A 20,846-nucleotide genomic window follows, 5' to 3' on the forward strand; every position below is an offset into this window, starting at 1 on the left:
TGTGGATGAGGCACCTTGCAATGGCATCAGTGAGAAAAGCTGGGCAGAGACTCTGTGTGAATCAAGTTTTAAGCAGCTCCTTTCAAACCAGTCTCTTCCAACCTTTTTGTATGAACCTGCTGGATTAGGGAAGGAAAACAGTATCAGTCTCTACCATCTCAGAGGTTGGGTTTCCATGAATTCTCTCTGAAAACTAAATGTTCATTTAGTTAAATTCAATGTTTTTAAGGGTGCCATTCCTAATCAGCTTTGCAGAAATAGCCAGCTGTTTTGGTGTGGGTGGTCAGAGCGAATTGGGACGATTATTTGGAAAGAAATGAAATGTGAGGGAAAATGTAAAAGTGGGTGAAAATGTAAAAGCAGAGGAACATTCTGCAATAACAATGTAATCTCATGCAGGAAAACAAGATGAGCAATGTTTATTAGGAACAGGAGCTGAGTGTTGGGCTGACATCCAACCAGCATCCAAACACTCATCCATCTTTTGCTCCCTCCATTCTGTGGGGAGAAAGAGAGGAAGGAGAAAAGGCTCATGGATCAAGTTCAACAGGGAAAGCAAAAACAAAAAGAATTAATTCAGTCATTCCCAACAGCAGAGAGATGTTCAGTCACTGCCTGGGAAGAAGGGTCTCAGCATGTGCAACCATTGCTTGAGAACACAAACACCATGCCCACAAATATCCCTCTCCTCCATCTCCTCTCCCTGAGCTTTTATTGCTGAGCCTACATCACAAGGAATGGAATATCCTTTTGGTTGGGTCCTTTCCCCATCTCTCACCTTGTCCCCAGCCCCCTGACTGGAGGAGGGAGCAGAAAGCCCAGCCACAGTGCAAGTGCTGCTCAGCAGCAGCCAAATCTCTGGGGCAGCAGCAGCAGCAGCAGCAGCAGCAGCAGCAGCACTGCTTTAGGCACAAATGCAGAGCAGGGCACCACAGGCAGCTGGGAAGAAAGTTAACTCCAACCCTGACAGATCCAGTGCACTGCTCTGTCACACAATTATTCCTGATGCTTAAAGCCAAAGTAGGCTTGAATGCAAAGGATGTTATAAACAACCTGCTGCAATTTTAAGCAGTTGCATAAGACCTTTATCTTCAAGGTCTGACTCACACATTTCACTGTCGAAAAGCTGGGACTTGGTTTGTGGAAAGAGCTCATTAGGAACCACAAACTCTATCATGTTTCACCTGAAATGAAAAACAACTACCATCCAGTCTGACATCTCTACTGGAATGCCATAGAATTGTGGGCATTTAGAATTGGAGCACAGAAACAACTCTGCCCTGCACACAAATCTCAGAAGGGACATAAGGGAGAGGCAAAAATGTCTCTTGACTCAACACTTAATGCACTCTCAGGCTCCAGGATGGAGATAATTAGTCAAAAGAGAACAAAAACAAAGCATTTGCATTGAAGCACCCATCAATGTCCTTAATATGCTAATTGTAATATTGAATTGTTATCAATGGATACATGTTGATACCTGTCGATGTTATCAACAAAACAACAGAATCACCCTCAGAGATTTTGATGAAAGCTGCACTTTCTGTAGTGGATTTACATCTGTTTATACCATGGAGATATTTTGCCTGTAATTCTGTGAAGAGACAGATTTTTGAACTTCTTTTTTTGAAAACAAGATCTAAACCCATCAGTCATCTCAATGAGATTATGCTGGGTTTGCCAAACCTTCCCCACTTAATGTATTTTTCTGTTATTTTACTAGCTCTGCTTGTAAATACGGGATTATAAGAAAAATAAGAAAATCAAAAGATACACAGCTTCTCCTAGAAGAGGTTAAAACCCTGTCAAAAATCCTCATCTGTGTTTATGTGATAAAGGCTGCCACTGGGTACAAGCCACAAAGTCCAGAGAAAATATGTTTGCTTTTAACACATCTCACGGGGTTTTGTCACTTTTGAATATAACATTCCTGGATATTTAGCTGCTGGCACTTGCACACTGCTGACTTACTGGCAATGAGATATATTGCTGGGCATGTACAGGGGTGTTTCATGAAAACCAAGATAAACTTTACAGGATCACAGAGCAGTCCCTGCCTGGCAGAGCAAAGCTGTCAGATCTGAGGATACACCGAGACAGGATGTTCTCAGAACTACAGAGCCACTCAGCTGTCAGACGATGCAAGCTGCCTGTCTTGTCTCCTCTTTTCATTCCCCCACACTGTGAATCACTGGAATTCTTCCAGATAGGATGCTCAAAATGAACTGCATTTTTCCCTTAATGCCTGGGCTCCAATGGTTAACCTCTCAAACTCTTCCCCCCATGCTTCCCAAGCTCCCACCACCGGGGACTGCCTGACTGGTCTGGCAAATGAGAGTGGGTAAAGAACCTGCAGGGCCCCACAGGGATCCCTTTGTATCAGGGTGCTCTGTCTACGTGGGGGTGAACAGCTCTAAACTCACCCTAAGTGCAAAAGTGAGCAGTGCTGGGTGGGGAAGGAGGGTCAGCTGCTTTTGGTGTTGAGTGCTGAGACCACCCAGACTCATCAATCCCAAAGTTAAACAACACAGGAGGAAAAGACCTTAGCCCAAGACCCTTGCTATGGGTGAGTAGCATCAGCTTCTACTTTTATTTTGCTGGCTTGGATACAATTGCTTCAATAATGCTGCAATAAATAGTACAGAGGGAGTTACACCTACCTATTCTGTGTAGTAAATAATTTTGATTAGGATCTCCTAATCTGATCATCATCAATTCAAATAATAAGTGATTTTATTTATATAAATATATTTGGTTTACCATCCTTACTCCTGATGGACAAAGCAGTACAAAGGCTCAATTACACCTACCTAATCCTTTAGACATAAACCATTGAGCAAGTCTGGGGGCAGAGCTGGAACCAGCTGCATCTGGTCTCTTAGAAAGCAAGGGGGTCCTTTCTGCTTCTCGTGACTCAGTGGGAAACCTCCCTGCTAAACCCTGTCCAAATCTTCCATTCTGCCTGTGATGCCTTTGAACAGCTCAGAAACTGCTGCTGTCAGCCAGCCTCTAGAAACTGATTCACAGCAGCCTCCTCTCTATCTCCCCATGACAGCAGGAATGCCAGCAAGAAACTGGGTTTGCTCTGCTCCTCGTGGAACTCCGAGCTGATATTATATTAATAGTCTTTCTCACTGGGACACAGAATTTTTGGCGTGCTCATTCTGACTGTAATCCCATTATATCAGCCAGATTCTCAGCACGTGTTCAGTGTAACCTGATATTTCATTTTATAGAAGGATGAAAAGCTTCCTCACAAATTAAGATTCTCTACTTTTTGACACAATGCAGTGTGCTCCAGTGAGGTGCTGTTAGATTTTCCTTCCCACGTGTGATCAGAGAAGAAACAATTTGGATCTTTTCCTGTTTCAGTATCCCTCATAAAACACAGGACAGCCTGACCACACACCCACAGTCCAGAACTGAAAAGCAGCAGCCAAGAGGCAATCAGATTTAATTCAGAGATTCTGCTGGCAAAGACAGTGAGCCATGGGCCAAAAGGAACATTTATGTTCTGAAAAAGCTCTGGAATATCAGTGTTCTGCTCATCCAGTGCTGACAGATGAACGGCTGGATAACACTGAAACCATGGCTCAGAGAGCACAGGCAGCTGAAATGCAGATGCCTGCATCCTCTCCAGCTTGTGATGCTGAAGAAGCCAGACAGAAGAAATCTGAATGAAGGCAGTGAAGAAATTGTTGGCATTCATGTTGTGGTAACTGATGAAGCTCTCGTTCTGGATCTTGAGAAAAATGTAGGGTTGCTTTTTTTCTTCTTCAGTAACTCACATAATAAAACTCTCCAGAGTAATATAAATAAGAGTGAGAACCTAGAATGAAAAACAAGAGTATTAGGATATAAAGAGAAAAGCATGAAAAATATCTGTAGCCAGATTTACAATTGCTTATCTGAGTCTGAAAGACAAAGAATAATATTTTCTTCACAGAAGCAAAAGCAGCATATTTTAGCTTTTTTTTTACTGAAAATGTCCTGGATAACTCAGAAAAAAAGCCCCCAAATAATTTAGAAAGTGAAGCTCATATAGCAACCCACCCCTGTCTTTTCCTTTCAAAGAGGCCATCAGCTTCTAGTTTTTATGTAATTTCCTTAAAAAAAAAAAAAGAAAAGAAAGTTTTTTTTTTTTCTGTGCACAAAGATTGATTCATTAGATGTTTTTTGTCTCTGGGCATTGAACAGCCTTTAGCTGAATAGAGTTGGAGTTCATGCAACTTAATTGGAAGAGCATCATTTCCAACATCTCCCTAGGATATTTACTATGAATGGTGAGACACAAGAAAAAGAAATTGCTGATGTTTAATGTTTTGTGCTGTGGAACAGATTCATTGTTTTGCTCAGCAGCTTGAGTGCTTTAGGAGTAGGAAGGGGTCTTCCTGTCAAGAATGAACACAGTACTTTTCTTTCATCCTCATCATGTGAGTGGATGTGAAAGAAACTAAAATACTGTGAATTTTCTACTCACATCATCACAGTCACCTTGAGACACCAAACGTTTGAGAAATGTCACCCCTTAGAATTTGCTGCACAGTCATCAGCAATTCTGCACAGTCATCAGCAATTTCCTTAATTTCTTGTTAAAGGCAGTTATCACAATTGCAATTTTCCCACACTTCTAAACAAAAACAATAGCAAATTGTCATCTGGGGAACTCCAAATGGAAGAAACATCAACAATTTTGGCAGCATTCCCAATTAAACCATCAAAAGTTTTAGCAACATGGCACCACTCCTTGAAACAAGAAACTTTCTTCAAATGCCTGCTGTTGATTTAACTGTGACTCTTTTGTGTAGAAAACTACACAATGGTTGAAAAAGGCTTGAAAAGTGCTGAATCCACTTCTGCATAATAACAGAGTGAATGACAGCTGGGGAAAAATATTGGAATTCTAGAAATGTTTTTGTTCTTTCAGAATTTTTTTTTGTGGTGCCAGCTATAGCATCTGCTTGATCTTATGACTTCAATACTCCTTTTTTAGAAGGTGTTTAAAAGGATTTTGAAGTTCACCGTATAAGCTGGCCAGACTCCCTGCTGCTTTTTGGCTAAGAGACTCTTACTGGAAGATGGAAGCCAAAAGATCTTTCCCATAGGATGTTTGGTTACCCTGAATCCCAAAATTTCATCTGTAGCTGCTCTCCCCTTCTCAATATGTGTGGCTATGTGAGGACATAATCCTCCACACTTCCTCCACATGGAAAGGAATGCTATTCTGAAATGGAAATATGAAAATGATGTAACCTTACTACTCCTGCTAAAAGTCTCACATTTGCAGATAAATTGAACAGGGAAGTGATTATCTCTTCAGTTTAACAACTGATTTGTGCTGCTACCCCTTTTCCATCAAAAAATGAAGCTGTGCTGGACTGCAGAGCCTGTCCTTGGAGAGCAGAGTTTATTCACATGACACAGCGCCCAACTCCCTCGGCATAATCCTACTGAAGCCAATTGGTTTACTTGAGTTATTTGCCCATATTTGCACAACAAAGGGGTAGCTAAGACAAAGGACGACTTATAAATGAGGTCTCCCACTGCCACGGGCGAGTTAACTGATTAGGAAATGCAAATTTGTTGAGTGTAACTTCCAGGAGGGAAAGGAGTAGCTAAGCAGCATTAGCTACTTGCTTAGTAAATAATTAGCTACAGCAACTCAGACATTCCGCCCCGGGCTGGGGGTGAGGGATGTGTGTTCCAGGGTGTGCTGCCTTCCTCCAGCCCTGCTCTCAGGAGTGTGAACACCACACTCCTCAGCATCCTTCTACTCAGCATCCTTGGGCCGGGTTTGGACATACAGCTCTGGCTCCTCAGATGTCTCATCTAGGGATGTTAAGGCAGCAATAAACCCTGCCGGCATCTCTGATTGCTGGATAACACGTGCAAATAAGAAAAGCAAATCATTCTGTAATCCTCTCTGCCTCAGAGGGGGAAAAGATTCAAGATTAACATTAATTTGTGCTGTGGTTTAATCCAATATGTGGAGACTGATGGTTCCTCTCCCACTTTGACCTTAAAAAGTAAGGTGAGGAGAGGCCACAAGGAGAGAGGCACTTCCTTCTCTCATCAGCATCCTGCAGCTCTTTCAGCTGCCTTACTTCGAGTATTTAATGCTATTTAGATTATCTAGGATGGCTCTATCAGCTGCCTCTGTCATCACCTCCCATGCAGATGCTGACGTGACAGAGCTCAGCAGCTCTGCAGCACACACAGACATCAGCCTGCTCTGATCAAAGGCCTGGGAAGAAGCAGGTAACAGCCCTGCTTCCCCCAATTTATCTGATATTAAATCGGCTGGATTCTGTGGTACTCAAGATTTTAGATGTACCTAGATCAGATGTAACAGACTGTTCCTCAATTTCTAAGATTTTACTCTTTCCCATACTTTGCAATCCTCTGATTTATCTACTGTACCTTCAAGTAATTTGGGTTTTATTCATCACAGCTCAACCTTAGTTTTGTAACACTTTTCTCTGTCATTACTCAGTTTTTGGCATATATACCAGTTATGACACAGGACATTCCTTTTCCTTCAGGAAGGCCTTGAAATCATATTTATGAAAATACAATATGGTCTAGGATGCTGGGATCATTATGCATATTTTTACAGTAAGGTTCACACACAAGTGTTCAAGAATAAGAACCTGCCTGGTACCTTTGTTGGGATGAGAAGGCAAACACAGCACAAAAAGGGGTGACATAATTCTGTCTTCCAAACTCATTATTCTTTAAAATTCTCAGAACTGATTTTACAGTGAGTATAAACATCTTTTCCTCTGTGTTCTTTCAGCTTTACCCGGTACTCTGGGCTTTCTGCACCTTGGTGCTTATTTTTGTATCACACACTGGAGGCTGAGGCATCTGGGGACACAGGGAAATTGTGCTTTTCTTTCTTCTTTTTCCAGATGTCTTAGCTGTGCAACTTGGAAAAAGCATATTCCATTTGCATAGTTCTCTCTTCTCACACTTTCATATCTAGCAGAGAGATTTGTTTCCTAAACCTCATTAAGCAGGGAATACTTTTACTAATCCAATTCAGCAAATTATAATTTTATCAGAACTGTCCCTTAGAAAGAGCTTTCAGAAACTGCTCTGCAACTCATCTGGAAAATGTGCACAGATAGAAGGATTTATTTTCTAAACAGAGAGTCTTAATCTCTCATTAAAAAACAAAACAAAACAAAAAACAACAAAAAAACCCTAAAACACAGAAACAGTACAAGACAATAGTTAGTGTTGCTAAAATTAACATAATGTCTGTTTTCTATGTTACAGAAAAAAAATCCAGCATCTTACAAGAAATGAGCTCTACATTAAATCTCTTTGGGGGCATGCATTGCCCCTCCAGCTGCTGTCAGTATTTAATGTACCTGACTTATGGGGAAAGGGGAGACTGGAATCAGCAGTGTACTGGCAAACACACATGGGCACATTTCTTCTGCTCACACAGCTCACAAAATCTCACTGTTTCCTTGTTGGCTGGATTTTTATAGCACAGACTGCCATGGTACCCAGGGGACGTGGAAGTGACGGAAGCACCTGAGGTCTCAGCCCACACTGTCTGTGCTTTGTGTTTCTCAGTATGAAATAAAACAGCACAAGATTTAATAAACTGGTTCAGATTTTATTGTTTTGCATGGGTCTGACTTTGATGAAGACGTTAAAGTACCAAGGTGATAATTAATGCTGACAAAACAGTAACAAATCACAGTGGATCCAGCTTGAGCAAACAGCAGCAGGAAGAATGCTGAGGTCGTGAGAACTAACAGATGATTAAAGATGCATTGGGCTACGCCTTAGTCATGGACTGAAAATGTCATTAAAAAAATCATCAAACCCTCTATAAATAACTCCATGATTATTTCTCAGGGAAATTGTCAGGTGTTTCAACACTGCTCAATTCTTTATTTTCCTTCCTCAGCAGAACAAAGACTAAAATATTTACTAGATTATTTAAATTTATTATTTTATAGACCATTGTCTATATAAAAAAGTAATGTTTTCAGCATATAAAGCTCAGGGAATAGCAAGAAAATTTAAGTCTGATGAAAAATGAACTACTTTTGAACCAACAAAACAATGAGCAAAAAAACCCACAAGGTCGTGTTCTAAAATGAAGTAAAATTCTGTTCAAAATGGAGATAACCAATGCTTTTATCCTTATAAAACCAAACCCAGAATTTAGCACAGGGTATTTGATTCTGCCGTCAACACACGACTTGATTTTTATATTCCAGCTCCAAGATAAATTACTTTGGGCTGCAGCCTCCCCTTGAAACCCAAGGCATACACAGTTCATTTGGCTGCCTTCTGCCTACTCAGCACAGCCACATCCATCGGATCATGTGCTCTGCAGGGCGAGCCACGTCCTGAACTGCCAAGGAGAGCCAGGGGCACAGCCAGCCCAGGGCACAGCCAGCCCCGGGGCAGTGACAGAGCCAGCCCCAGGGGCACAGCCAGCCCAGGGCACAGCCAGCCCCGGGGCAGTGACAGAGCCAGCCCCAGGGGCAGAGCCAGCCCAGAGCACAGCCAGCCCCGGGGCAGTGACAGAGCCAGCCCAGAGCACAGCCAGCCCAGGGACAGGGGCACAGCCAGCCCAGGGGCAGGGACAGAGCCAGCCCAGGGGCACAGCCAGCCCAGGGCACAGCCACCCCAGAGCACAACCAGCCCAGGGGCAGCATCGCCTCGGCTTCCACCGCCCGTGCGGTGGGCGCGGATGGAGGCGCTGGAGCCGCAGGAACATCGCTGCCTTTGGAACAGCTCCTTTGGGGTCTGACTTGGGGCAGCATCCTCCCATCCCAGCCCGCGGGGCTGTGCCCAGCAGGCCCTGCCACCAGCAGGGATCCCTGGAGCGCTTTTATTGGAAGGGACTGCAGAGTCCGTCCTGTTCCACCCTGCCATGGACAGCGACACCTTCCACTATCCCCGCCTGCTCCAAACCCTGGACACTTCCAGGGATGGGGCATCCACAGCGGCTCCTATGGGCAACCCGTGCCAGGGCCTCACCGCCCTCCCAGCGAGGAAATTCCCCACAAACCCAATCCCAGTGTGAGTCCATCCCCCCTGTTCTATCCCGATACGACTCCGAGACCCCTCCGGGCTGGTGCGGGGGGACGGGCGGCACCGGCTGCGGGCACCGGCGGTGCGGCGGCCGCGCTGCCCATGCCTGTGCCGATCCCGATCCTCGATCCCGATCCCTCTCCCCGATCCCGCTCCCCGATCCCGCTCCCTCTCCCCGATCCCAATCCCAATCCCGATCCCTCTCTCCCCGCTCCCCTCAGCGCGGGCCGGGCCCGGCGCATGCGCGGTGCCGCTGGCGGGCGGCGCCTCACGGGCTGGCGGGAGCCGCGGCCCGGCCATGGCCGAGGCGTATTTCCCGGTGGGGCCCGGGCTGGGCATGGAGGAGAATTTCCTCTCGCTGGACGATATCCTGATGTCGCAGGAGAAGCTGCCGGGGCGCGCCGAGAGTGCGCTGCCGCGCCTGGCCGTGCTGATGGGGCAGGGCGCGGGCAGCGCCGAGTCCATCCCGGAGGTAACGGGGAGGGGACCCGGGACACGCCAGTGTCGCTGTGGGGAGGGGACACGGGACCCGGGACACGGGACTGTCGCTGTGGGGAGGGGACACGGGACATGGGACACGGGACTGTCTGGGGCCACCACCTCGCCCCCACCTCCTGTCGCAGCTCCCAGGCCCGGCCGCCCTCTCCTGATGGTCCCTGCAGTGATGCTCTCCTCTACTTTCCCTAAAGCTATTTTTGCTTTATTATATACAGTTTGCCTGGTTTTTTTCCTTCTTCTTCTTTTTCTCATGCTGTTTCATCAACTGGCAATTACTGAAACATAGAATGTCAATAAAAAGTCCACTTTCTGACTTGCCATAATAAGGCCTCCAAAGTGTGTCTGGTTTATGCTACAGTCACAAAGGACTGTTCTGAAAACAATCTTTACTTTTTGTAATGCTGGATCTTCATTAATAAAGTTCACTCTATGTCTTTGGGGCTGCTTCAGATGTACTTTCATGGTAAGGATAACTTTTGGCTTCTCTCGTTCCTCCAGGGATCAAAGCTGGAGATCCCCCTGTGGCTTGCTAAGGGGCTACATGACAGCAAGAGGAGAATCATCTCTGTGGAACTGCCAAAGATTTTCAGGGAAGCCTGGAGGACAGTGTTCAGTGCTGATGCCAATGTGGTTGATCTGCATAAAATGGGGCCCTACTACTATGGATTTGGCTCACAGCTCCTGAATTTTGAGAATCCAGAGAATCCTGAGATAGCTCAGACTATCCTGCAGGCAAGTATCTCAATCAGGTCCTGAAATTTAGATCTGCATTTTTCTGTCTTCCTTTTGTTCCCAGCTGCTTAGCAGTCTTCAGGAAAAAAATATCCTGATTTAATCCAAGTGACTTCTGGATTTAATATGGATGACCCTCTTGGCAGCTGCACAGACTGGTGCTGGAAGCCTGCACTGTGCATCCAGAAGTGTAATTTTAGCTTAAATATGGTATTTAATAAAATCCTGTAAAACAGGACTAGAGGAGATGTAAGATTATTTAACTAAACCTGTCTTTTACCCTCTCTAATGCAGACACCTCACACTGCTCTGGGCAATCTCCTTCAGTGCCTTGCCAGCCTCACCTTAGGAGGTTTGCTCCAATGTCTGAACCAAAGCTCCTTCACAGCAATATAACTCTGTTCTGTTTGTCTCATACAAAGTAAATGCTGAGGACAGATTATTCTCTTCCTTCCTGCAGCAGTCCCAGTTAATTTGATATTTCTCCATGGGTCATGCTTCCTAACCTCTGACTGCCCTCATTGTGCACTGCATCCACTGTGCCATGCCCTGAGCAGCAGTGCAGTCTCATGCTCAGGACTTGTGCTGATGAAAACAAAAGGATTACTTTGTGAGTTTTGTGTGGCTGTGATGCTCTTGGCTCATCTTGGTGCAGCATCTGGTTTGTCACGATGCAGTCACATGGATCTGTGTTTGGTTTGCAGTCCACAGTGAGGTGGTGCAGGTTGCATCTGCAAACAAATAATTTCCTGACTTTGTACTATTCCTGCCTTAATGTAAAACCTTCTGTTAGTCCTGGTGAATGACATCCTATTGTTTCCACACCATCCTTCTAATTAGTTAGGATTATTAAGAGTTCTGCTCCCCTACATGCCTGTAGTCATCCCTTCTGCTTCTGCATGTTGCTGGCTGATTTAATAAGCACTGCTGCTATTCCTTCAGTAAGCTCATTAATTAACATCTCAAACAGTGGTTGGTCCCACGGAGACCCAGTGGAGCTCCACTCAGTGTGTTCTTCCCTCCTGACAGAGCTGTGGATGATGGCTGTCTCTCCTGACCATCTTTGGGTGGTCTGCCTAAATCTTCCAAGAATGCCCCCTGACAGATGCCCCTTTCCTGCCTGTGCAAAGCTGGCATCCTGCCCTAGCAGGAAACCAGGCTGGGCTCTGTGAGTTTGTTCTTGGCAAGTCCATGATGGCTGTGATTCTTTTATTGTCTTGCAGAAGTTTCTGTATTGCTTCTTCATTCCAGTGTGCTTCCAGGAATTGATGCTGATGGATTTATAATTCCCTGGCTCTTCCTTTCTCCTCTCCCTCTCCCCTTTCTCTTTTAAAAGATAGATGTCATCTTTGTCTGTTTCCGGACTTCAGTCTTCTTGAGCTTTTAACCGTAACCACTAACAGCTCTGAGACCTCTTCAGCCAGGTCTCTAAGTGGGCTGGGATGGTTTTTATTGCATTTTTTTCCTTTCTCTGTGCTTTACATTAAGGCTGATGCAGAGAGGCTTTAAAGTGCTCCTGCTTTCTTGGAGTTGTCCACTGAACATGTTCTTTGTGCCTTGAGGAGGTGCCCACACCTTTCCTTGTCTTTTTTTTTTCTGCTAATGGGCATCTGAGGGAAAAAAGCCACAGCAGAACTCATTACTTATTGACAGAAAAATCAAAGCATGCCAGGTTTGATTTCTCCTTTTAAAAGCAAACAAGAGGGGAGTTGTGCTGATTTAAAAACCTCTAAGTTTATCCTTATTGAACCTATTACTTTACCCTGTAAGTTGTGGTGATTCTGAAATCAACTTCTGAAAGCACAAAACAAAGCACAGTTTCCAAAGAGTTCTGACCCTTTTTTTCCAATTCCCAAAAGCAAAGATAAGAGAGGAAAATAAAATGCCTTAAATATGTCTTGCTACTTAGCTTTTCAAAATGCTATTTCTAAGTTGTAGATTGGTTTGGTTTTACACCTTTTTCATGGTTAAGTGTTTTTCTAGCATCTTGAATGCTTTTCAGCAGCAGCTTGGCTTAACTTCCAGGACATTCACAACTTGCAGCTTGTATGTACTTGCATCTTGTACATTCCTGCAGCAGCTGCTGTGGCATGAGATTCATTCCTCCTGCTCTAAAGCAATGATTGCTTGAGAAGTGAGGCAGAATAGATCATAATTGTGTTGTATCCTGTGGTCTCCTCAAGCCTGTTGTGAAGGAGCAGCCAAAATCCAATTCTGAGTTTGCTGCCCAGCCAGTATCAGGCATTTGCTGTCCCACCTCAGGCATGAAGTGGTTTTGTCTTTGTAGCCAAGCTTAACAGGCGCTGTGCTGGTTGCAGACCCTTGGCTTGCTGTGAACAGGAGCCTGAACCTTTGGCTTTTCAGTTTTGAAAGCTCAGCCTCCAGGTTTGAGCAGGGGGTGGCTCTGTGTAACCTGTCAGTGACTGTGTTGTTCTCCTCAGACGTTCATTGCCCGTTTCCGCCGCATCATGGACTCCTCGCAGAACGCCTACAACGAGGACACGTCTGCGCTGGTGGCTCGCCTGGATGAGCTGGAAAGAGCTCTCTTTCAAGTGGGCCAGAAAGGGCTGAATGACTTCCAGTGCTGGGAAAAGGGACAGGCTTCTCAAATCACAGCTTCCAGTCTGGTGCAGAACTATGGGAAAAGAAAGCTTGCAGAAGTGGATGGTTAAAAACCTGAAGAACGTGAAGTTATAGTGGGGGACACAGATTTCAGCCTGTTGTAGAAGAAAAATGAATCAATTTAGGGAAGGACAGGCTCCCTGTCCATTAATGGGAATTCTTCTCTGTAACAGCTTTGGATAAGACTAGTGAAAATTTTAAAGGCAGAGGACAAGGGTATAAAAACTAGATCACACCACTGAACAGCCTTACACCTCTCTCATAGCACTCCTGAGGAGCTGCAACTGAAGTGTTTGCTAGGTGGCTGAGAGACTGAGAGGATTTTCTGAAAGGGTAATAAATACTAATTATGGCTCTGAATTGATATTTACAGTACCAGATCTGGAAGGAAGTGTAATTTATGTATTTCATCTTGTTCTTCCCATCCGAGCCCCTGAAAACAGCTGTTGATTCTATGAACAGCTGTTTCCAGGTTCCCTGTTCTTTAGAGAGACCCAATGATGTGGAAAAAATGTGATACAGCAATAATTTTTTTTCATTTCTTACACACTGAGGTGGAACAGGTGCTCTCTGTGAGGCAGGAATGTTTTTCTTCCCTGACTCCTGTACACAGTGCCAGTGCCCTGGAGAGAAATACTTCCTCAAACCCACACAGCAAGTGGCTGCACACATCTGGTGCTGCCTTGTCCTCTCTCTCCCTTTTTGGCCCTTGTGACCTTGGTGCTGGGCAGTAAAGAGCGTTCTTGTTTGATGCCTGTGGCTTTTGTGCTGGATGTGTCTCTCTGATGGGTGTTCTACAGAGGAGGAAACAGAAGGCAGCAAAGAATAAAGTCTGGATCAGATCAAAAGCAGAAACTTTAATGGAAACTCTGCCCCATTATCAGCCTTTGAGATATTTGTTTCTCCATGAGAAATTCTACTGATTTCTAAATTTGGTGAGTAGAAGGGACAGAACAAATGAACTGAGTTTCCTTCCTTCTGATCCATCCAAATGAATCTAGGAATATGATTCTGGTAAATGTCATCCTTGCCAGTAGCAGTGACAGGATTTGGGACTTGCTAAACAGCACAGTGGTTATCACCCCATATGGATGCCCTTAAACCTGGATCATCTCAAGTCCCCTTGGACTGGAGACAGAAGACATGGTTATCTCTGTAGTTCTGCAGTCATCAGGATGGTTGTCCTTTGGGAGCAGTATTAGACATGCAGGTGCTTCTGAAGGAGAGCCTTGAGGAGAACCTAAGCAGAGGAGCTGCATCCTGATGCTGCCGAGCACTTCCACTTCTGTGGGAATCTCTGGGAGGTGACAGCAAGATCCAAGTCTCAAAGGAGCTGTTACTGGACTTGCAGATGCACCTGGACATTGGATGCTTCAAACAAGACCTGGAGCACAAAGGGCCATTCCATGGCCAGAGGTGTTCAGGCTCAGTCTGTGGAGGTGCTGAGAGGGGACAGTGTTATGTCTTGGTGCCTCCCCCTCAGCTGCACAGGGCCAGCTGTCCTGCCACAGGAGACTAGCTGGAAGCTTGCCTGACAATGTATTTTAAGTATGTGCAAGATGAAGTGCTGCTGCACTTAATGACTTAATGGCACATAATGGCTTATGCATTTCTCAATTGTCCATTTCTGGATTTTTATCCTGAATAAATGTTCTGTAAGGGAATGCTTGTAATGTGAAAGTCTGTTGTTAATTGTGCTGCAGCAGATAAATCAAATGGGAAAGTCCAGGTCTGTACAAAAGTGTGGCCATGATAGATAATGCCTCTGCTCTTACAGATAATGTGGTCAGGAGCTAACTTGTGCAGTTGTGCCAGTGTAGAAATAGTTCCTGCCTGACTTAGCCCAGGTGGGTCTGGCAGCTTGCACAGGTTGTGGCAGAGACCCTGTCAGCCAATCAATAAATTGTTGCTTTAATGAATTGTGTTTTTAGGAACATCAGATGGGTAGGGATGGCTCTGTGTTAGCTCAGCTTTGTTGTAGTGGTGGTGGGAGGTGGGAGTTGTATCTGTATCCAGATCCTGCTGCTCCAGGCACTGTAGCAAACACTTCATGTACCGTGGCAGAGCTGTGATCGGTGCTGCAAGGGGAGCAAGTTGAAGTCCATCTGTGACAAGAAGCATCTTTCAATTGGAAATACTATTTTACTGAGATGTTGGCTTTGGGATATAGCTGGTTTATAACCAAACCCATGAGTTCCATCAATTTCTGGACTGGTTTTGGTGACTATCCAAGCTAATTTTCCTGCATTTGTTAGAACATTTTTCTTCTCTACTGCTGGATGCAAATTCCAAGCAGAAATTTGCTCACTTGCCAACATTTTGTGCAACAGCCTTCAGAGTAGGGAGAAAAAAAAAATCTCTGAAGTAGTCTTCAATGTCACTGGCTTTTTGTAAGAAGGCAATGCCATTGTAATAACCTTTTAAGACCCTTAAAAAATCTGATCCTGAAATACAAGAGTACTCTTTACTTTTTGTGAGCACAGTGATCCTTTTCTATGGCACTGCAGCAAGCTTTAAGTTAGAGTTAAAATTTGTGTGTTTTCAGTATGGTACAATAAATCTTCATTACAGGACTACATGAGAAAGTTCTGAAATGGACTTTTAAGTTTTATTTCTCCACAGCTTTTAAACGGAAGGACTGCTGATGTTTATGACAAAGCAGTCCATAGACACATTTTACAGTGTTGCAATCAAGGGTAAAAATAGGCAAAATTTGAGCAGCAAAAAGAAGTGTTCTGGGAACTGACATCCTGTAACACCACATATTATTTTTATGAGAGACACAATGGCACCTGCCTGAGTTAGGAGCACAAGCTGTTCTGATGTTCAACCGGTGATTTTCTACCGATTTTTGGGTAATCAGCTGCAATGAAAGTTTCGTTCAAAATTGTAATTGAAATCTGGGCTTGGTAGGTTGTGTTACTTTGTCCTAGATTAGAACATACACAAAGAGTGGATGTCATGGTTGGCAATGAAAATGAAGGATTACTGACTGCTGCAGAGGGAGAGAAGTGGTGACAAAGCTGTGGAATCCAAAATCCTTCTGCCAGGGAGAAATTTGCCATCCCACGGGTCCTGACCACAGTGGTGAAGAAGAACCCAGAGGGGGCTTGAGACTAGGAATGGAAACAAGAAGGAAGAGGAGACAGCGAGCTTCCACCTCCCCTGGGCACACTGAGTCTGCCTGATGGGCTTTGTTTCCCAGTGGAATTTGTCTGGGGAGCCTCTTCCCTGAGGGCTGGGAGCCCCCAGAGCCCACTCCCTGCTCTGCTCTGGGGAGCAGGACAGCACCAAGAGCACTGCCAGAACACTCTGGGCTCTGGTGTGGAAAACTACAAGGGGCACAGCCCCAAAAAGCCAAGGCATTTGTTCTGGTTTTCCAAACACTTCATTAACGTCATTGACAATACCAGCAGGTTCCTCAGATTAGCGTGCTTCTATTTTTGAAGAGTTATTCCTCAAGGCAGGCTGGCAAGCAGTGCCAGCAGCCTCAGTATCCTTTCTATCTGGGTTGGCAGGACACACTGGTCCATTGCCTCTCGTTAGCCTTTGTGAGGACTTGCAGCTCTTTGCAGTGCTTGGGGCAAATGCACCTTTGGGATTCCCAGCTAGACCTGTGCAAGGCACAAATCTCAGTTGTAGGAAAAAAAACACTTTGCTGCTGCTGGGTTGAGGCAAGGCACAGGCAGCAGATCCTGCTGAGCAGGGTTTGGGGGGTGAGAAGCTTAGAAGGAATAAGGAAATCCAGTTTGCCTGCAGATGAGCTTGAGAAACTACAACTCTAAAGACAGTCCTAGATTTGGCCTCCTTGGATTTCTGTCTAGAAATGGGCAGTGGTAAGGAGATGCCTCCTGAGGGTCACAATGGTGCTGTTCCATTTCTCTTATGCTGTGATACAAAAAAAAAAAAAAGGGAGAAATGAAACAGAGGTTGAAAACTGGACTCTCAGCTTTTGTGGCTTGTAGGACAGGGCTTGTCTCTCTAGCTGTCCTGTTTGTGCCTTGAGGGCCTGGGTTCTCCTCAGGGAAAGCAGAGGATTGTGACAAACCCTCACAACTCTTGCTGACTATAAAAGACAATTTTCCCCCTACTTCAGACCAAGAAACTGCCAAATGCCAAAAGCTTGTGTGGCTTGTTTTTTTCCTCAAGCATTAGAGCAAAAGTGGAGTGAGGGGGTGGCTGTGGGACTTGGCAGTGATGCACATGGGAGGAAGCAGTGAAGCAGATGCAGTAATCAAAGCAGCCCTCACATGTGCTAATTTCTCTTGCTGTGGGACCATCCTTGGCAGGGTGGGTATGTCTTGCAGACAGGCTCCCATCACAGCAAGGATTTAAGATGAGTTTCTTACCTTCACCTCACAAACACAAGATTTGCAGGTTTTTGGCTGTTCAGCTGACATCCTGCAGCCCCTTTCCTAAGCTCTTTGTGTCCATGGGTGGCTGAATGGCCATTTCTCTGCTGGGGTTGATTCCCTAAGTTTTAGCTTTCATGTTTTCCAGATTCTGTACTGCATTAGTATATAACTGTGAACTTCATATAAAGTGTTAGCAAGTTCTCTTCATAGTTTAGTTAGACAAAACAATCCTTTTCCAGCCCCAGAACCAAGGACACCATTGCGGCTTCAGGCCCAAAGATGTGTAAACAACAACAAATTGAGGAGAGCAATCTGGGAGGATGGGACTTCATAACCTGGAGCTGTAATTGGACAATGAATCCCAATATGTAAAACTTACAGAAGTGTGAAAACTCATGACCCAGGGTCCATCTTGGGTGTAGCCTCGGCCAGGCTCTTGTAGTGCCCAAGGTGTATCCTTTGAAGGCATTTGTAATAAATACCTGCTTTATTCCTTTGACACTGTTTAGCCTCTGTTCTAGGTAGCCTCTTTAGCCATCAGGGGTGAGGGAGCAAGCCACGCACAAGCCCTGGGCAGCACTAAAAAACCAACTGTGAGAGTCACACCCTCTGCAAAGGCTTCCAGAGAAAAGTCCTTCCTGTCCTCAGCTGTGCTGGTGGGGACCCAAGGAGTGCTGATGGAGTGGAGCCAAGCCTCCTGGGCAGGGCTGTCCTCTGTTGTACTGCCCCTGTGCATTTGGGGTTACTCCAAGTTTGCACCAAGTCAGCAGGGTTTATTGCACACATGGTGGATTTACTAAGCTTTGCCTGGAGGCTGAGCTGTTATTTTTCCTTTCAGTTTGGGCTCTCAGGTGCACAAATGCAGCTCTGGCTGCCCCTGAGCCTGTCCCTGCTGATGCAGGCAGAATGGGGTGAACAGATCACGGCCTCCCTGGATGGCCAGGCTGTGTTCAGCCAGCACTGCTCTGGATTCACACAGCATCCTCCAAGTGAGCCCCCCTGGGCGTGCAGTGACATTTAACTGAGTGGTCCCACCCTCATCTCTGAGCTCTGCTGTGTCCTGGCTGCACCCAGCACCCTGGGGCTTCAGCTGAGTCAACAGGGCAGGAAAAAGCTCTAGGAAAAGAAAATCACTGCAAATCAAGCCTTGGGAACAGCATCTGCTTTATGGCAAAGACCGATTTAATCTCCTTAGCAGTCGCCTCAATTGTAGAATCAGCAGGATGCTAATTAATTGAGAGGTGCTCGGTGACAGCCATTGAGATCCCTCCTGGCTTTAAGTGGAAGCCTTTTGGGTTTGGCATTTGTGCTGGCTGCTCTCCTAGCAAGAGCTTCTGCCTCAGAGCTAAAGCCCTGTGTGGGGTGTCTGACAGCAGTCACCTCTCAGCTGGCCATGCACACCCTGAGATGATCCCACAGCCCTGTGTGGGGTGTCTGACAGCAGTCACCTCTCTGCTGGCCATGCACACCCTGAGATGATCCCACAGCCCTGTGTGGGGTGTCTGACAGCAGTCACCTCTCTGCTGGCCATGCACACCCTGAGATGATCCCACAGCCCTGTGTGGGGTGTCTGACAGCAGTCACCTCTCTGCTGGCCATGCACACCCTGAGATGATCCCACAGCCCTGTGTGGGGTGTCTGACAGCAGTCACCTCTCTGCTGGCCATGCACACCCTGAGATGATCCCATGGCTTTTAGGGAGCACTGCCCTGGTCTCCCACTCCTGGCTCCAGGCCCTGGGAGCCAGCAGAGAGGGGTGGCTGCAATCCATGGAACACCTCACCCTGCCTCCTTCTGGCCCTTCCAGCCTGGAGCCAGCCCCTTACCTCCACCCTGAAAGCCCACAAGCCGATTAAGCTCAGCATGTTAATTGGCTGTGACAGCTCATTTTGTTATCTTGTGCTTAGTTATTGATGGGGTGCATGTGACTGGATTCCGAGCGAAGGTCAGTGCCAGGATGAGCCAGAGCCCCTTGTTTGGTGCAGCCCAGCAGTGGGATGGGGCTGCAGGAGCCCTGCCAGGATCAGTGTAAAGCAGCAGCCTGGCCACACAGCCAGCAGCCACGTCAGAGGGCATTTTAGCCCTGGGATGAGCAACACTCTGCCTCAGGAGCACATGGAGACTCCAAGAGAAGAGAGTTTGGGTGGGTAGTCTGGCACCCACTGGTGCAAACCACTCTTTCTAGAGCTGGGTGACACAAGGATTGGATTTAAAGCCCCTGAGGGGGGAAGATACACAGGCCAGGGCAGCACCTGGTATCCAGCTCTCCCCAAAACAGTCTGGGGACTTCATCTTGGTTTTGTCTTTGGCATCTACAAGGGACAGGGCTAAGAAGGGAAAGCGAGGATGAGTGTGCAGGGAGCTGCAGAGCTGAGGGAGAGAGGTTTGTGGCTGTCCAGCGAGCCAAGAGCTGTGGGAGGAAGAGATGAAGACCTGCCTAAGGAAGTGAGAGATGTTGGTGTTTCAGAGTCAATGTGCTGTCCTGGGACAGCAGTGACATGCCTCTGGGACATCCCTCTGCCTCTCTCCCAGCATCTGCCAGGTCCATGGCCCAAAGGCAGCATAACAAGAGAGTGCATTAGTGAGAAGTGGGATGAAATCGTTAGGATTGATGGATCAGAGCTAGAGGAATTGATCAGCTGAGGGCCAAGGAGAAGGTCAGGGGCAGAGCTGGTGGCATGCAAGGCAAAGGGAGCTGGGTGTTGGGCTGCTTCTGTGAAGGCAGGCTGCAGCTGGTGGGGACTGGGGAGCTCTGGAAACTCTGAGAACAGAAGTTTAGTGTTCCCAATCCATCACTCTCCCCCTAAAGCATCACAGCAGCTTGCAGCTAGAGAGGTCAGCCCTTGGAAATGGCATTATTCCATTCTCCAAGGGAAGGTGAGTGTGGGCAACTTTGCTGTGTTGTGACAGGTGATGTGCAGTTGAAAATGCTGATTAATGCTGCCTTTGAGAATGTGCCAGTCTCTGGCCTCCGAGGAGAGAGCCCCTGCTGTCTCTGCTCTTGTCTCACGCCTATCAACCTGCTAAACACACACATGCCATCACTCTGAGCACCCGGCTGGGCTCTGCTGACAGGTATTTATTTAAAGCCTGGCTTGGCTCCCAAAAGTGGCTGTGGCAGAGGCAGCTCGGTGGGCAGGGGCAGTGCTGCTGCCAGCTCCTGTGGCTGGGAGGAGGCAGGAAGGGATGAAGGAGCTGGCTCTGGAGACATGGGCAAAGAATTGTCCCTCTGAAGAGGTGTCTCCTGGTGGTGGGTGGCTCTCCAGCCCCACAAAGTGAATGCCTAAATTGAGGTCAGAGTTGATTCTGACAGAGCAGCTTCACTGAAATGAGTTGAAGGCAGCGCACTGCTGCACACACTGCAGGCACAGTGCTCCAGGACCTGGTGCCTTCCTCTGGAAATCAACTTTACTCTGATGTGCTTGGCCAATCCGTGCAGCTGATGGACCCAGACCTTCAATTCCTGTGCAGAGGCAGCTTTGGAAATGGCTGAGGGCAAAGTCCCCAGGGCTGCCTTGTTCCTGGCCCCAGTGCAGCTGAGCCATGGGAATTTTTCTTGGCTGGTTGCTGATA

At 46.5% G+C, this 20,846-nt stretch overlaps 1 protein-coding gene across 1 annotated transcript; it reads left to right on the plus strand.

Moving 5' to 3' along the window:
* Positions 1 to 9,329: 9,329 nt before the first annotated feature.
* On the plus strand, positions 9,330 to 14,582 carry GINS3 (GINS complex subunit 3). The gene is made up of 3 exons (XM_033069998.2): positions 9,330 to 9,538; positions 10,063 to 10,296; positions 12,738 to 14,582. The coding sequence occupies exons 1-3, from the start codon at positions 9,365 to 9,367 to the stop codon at positions 12,966 to 12,968; spliced, it is 639 nt and encodes a 212-aa protein (XP_032925889.1). The 5' UTR covers positions 9,330 to 9,364; the 3' UTR covers positions 12,969 to 14,582.
* Positions 14,583 to 20,846: the final 6,264 nt, after the last annotated feature.

Source organism: Catharus ustulatus, chromosome 11 (genome assembly GCF_009819885.2).
Source record: "Catharus ustulatus isolate bCatUst1 chromosome 11, bCatUst1.pri.v2, whole genome shotgun sequence".
NCBI classification, from domain to species: Eukaryota; Metazoa; Chordata; class Aves; order Passeriformes; family Turdidae; genus Catharus; species Catharus ustulatus.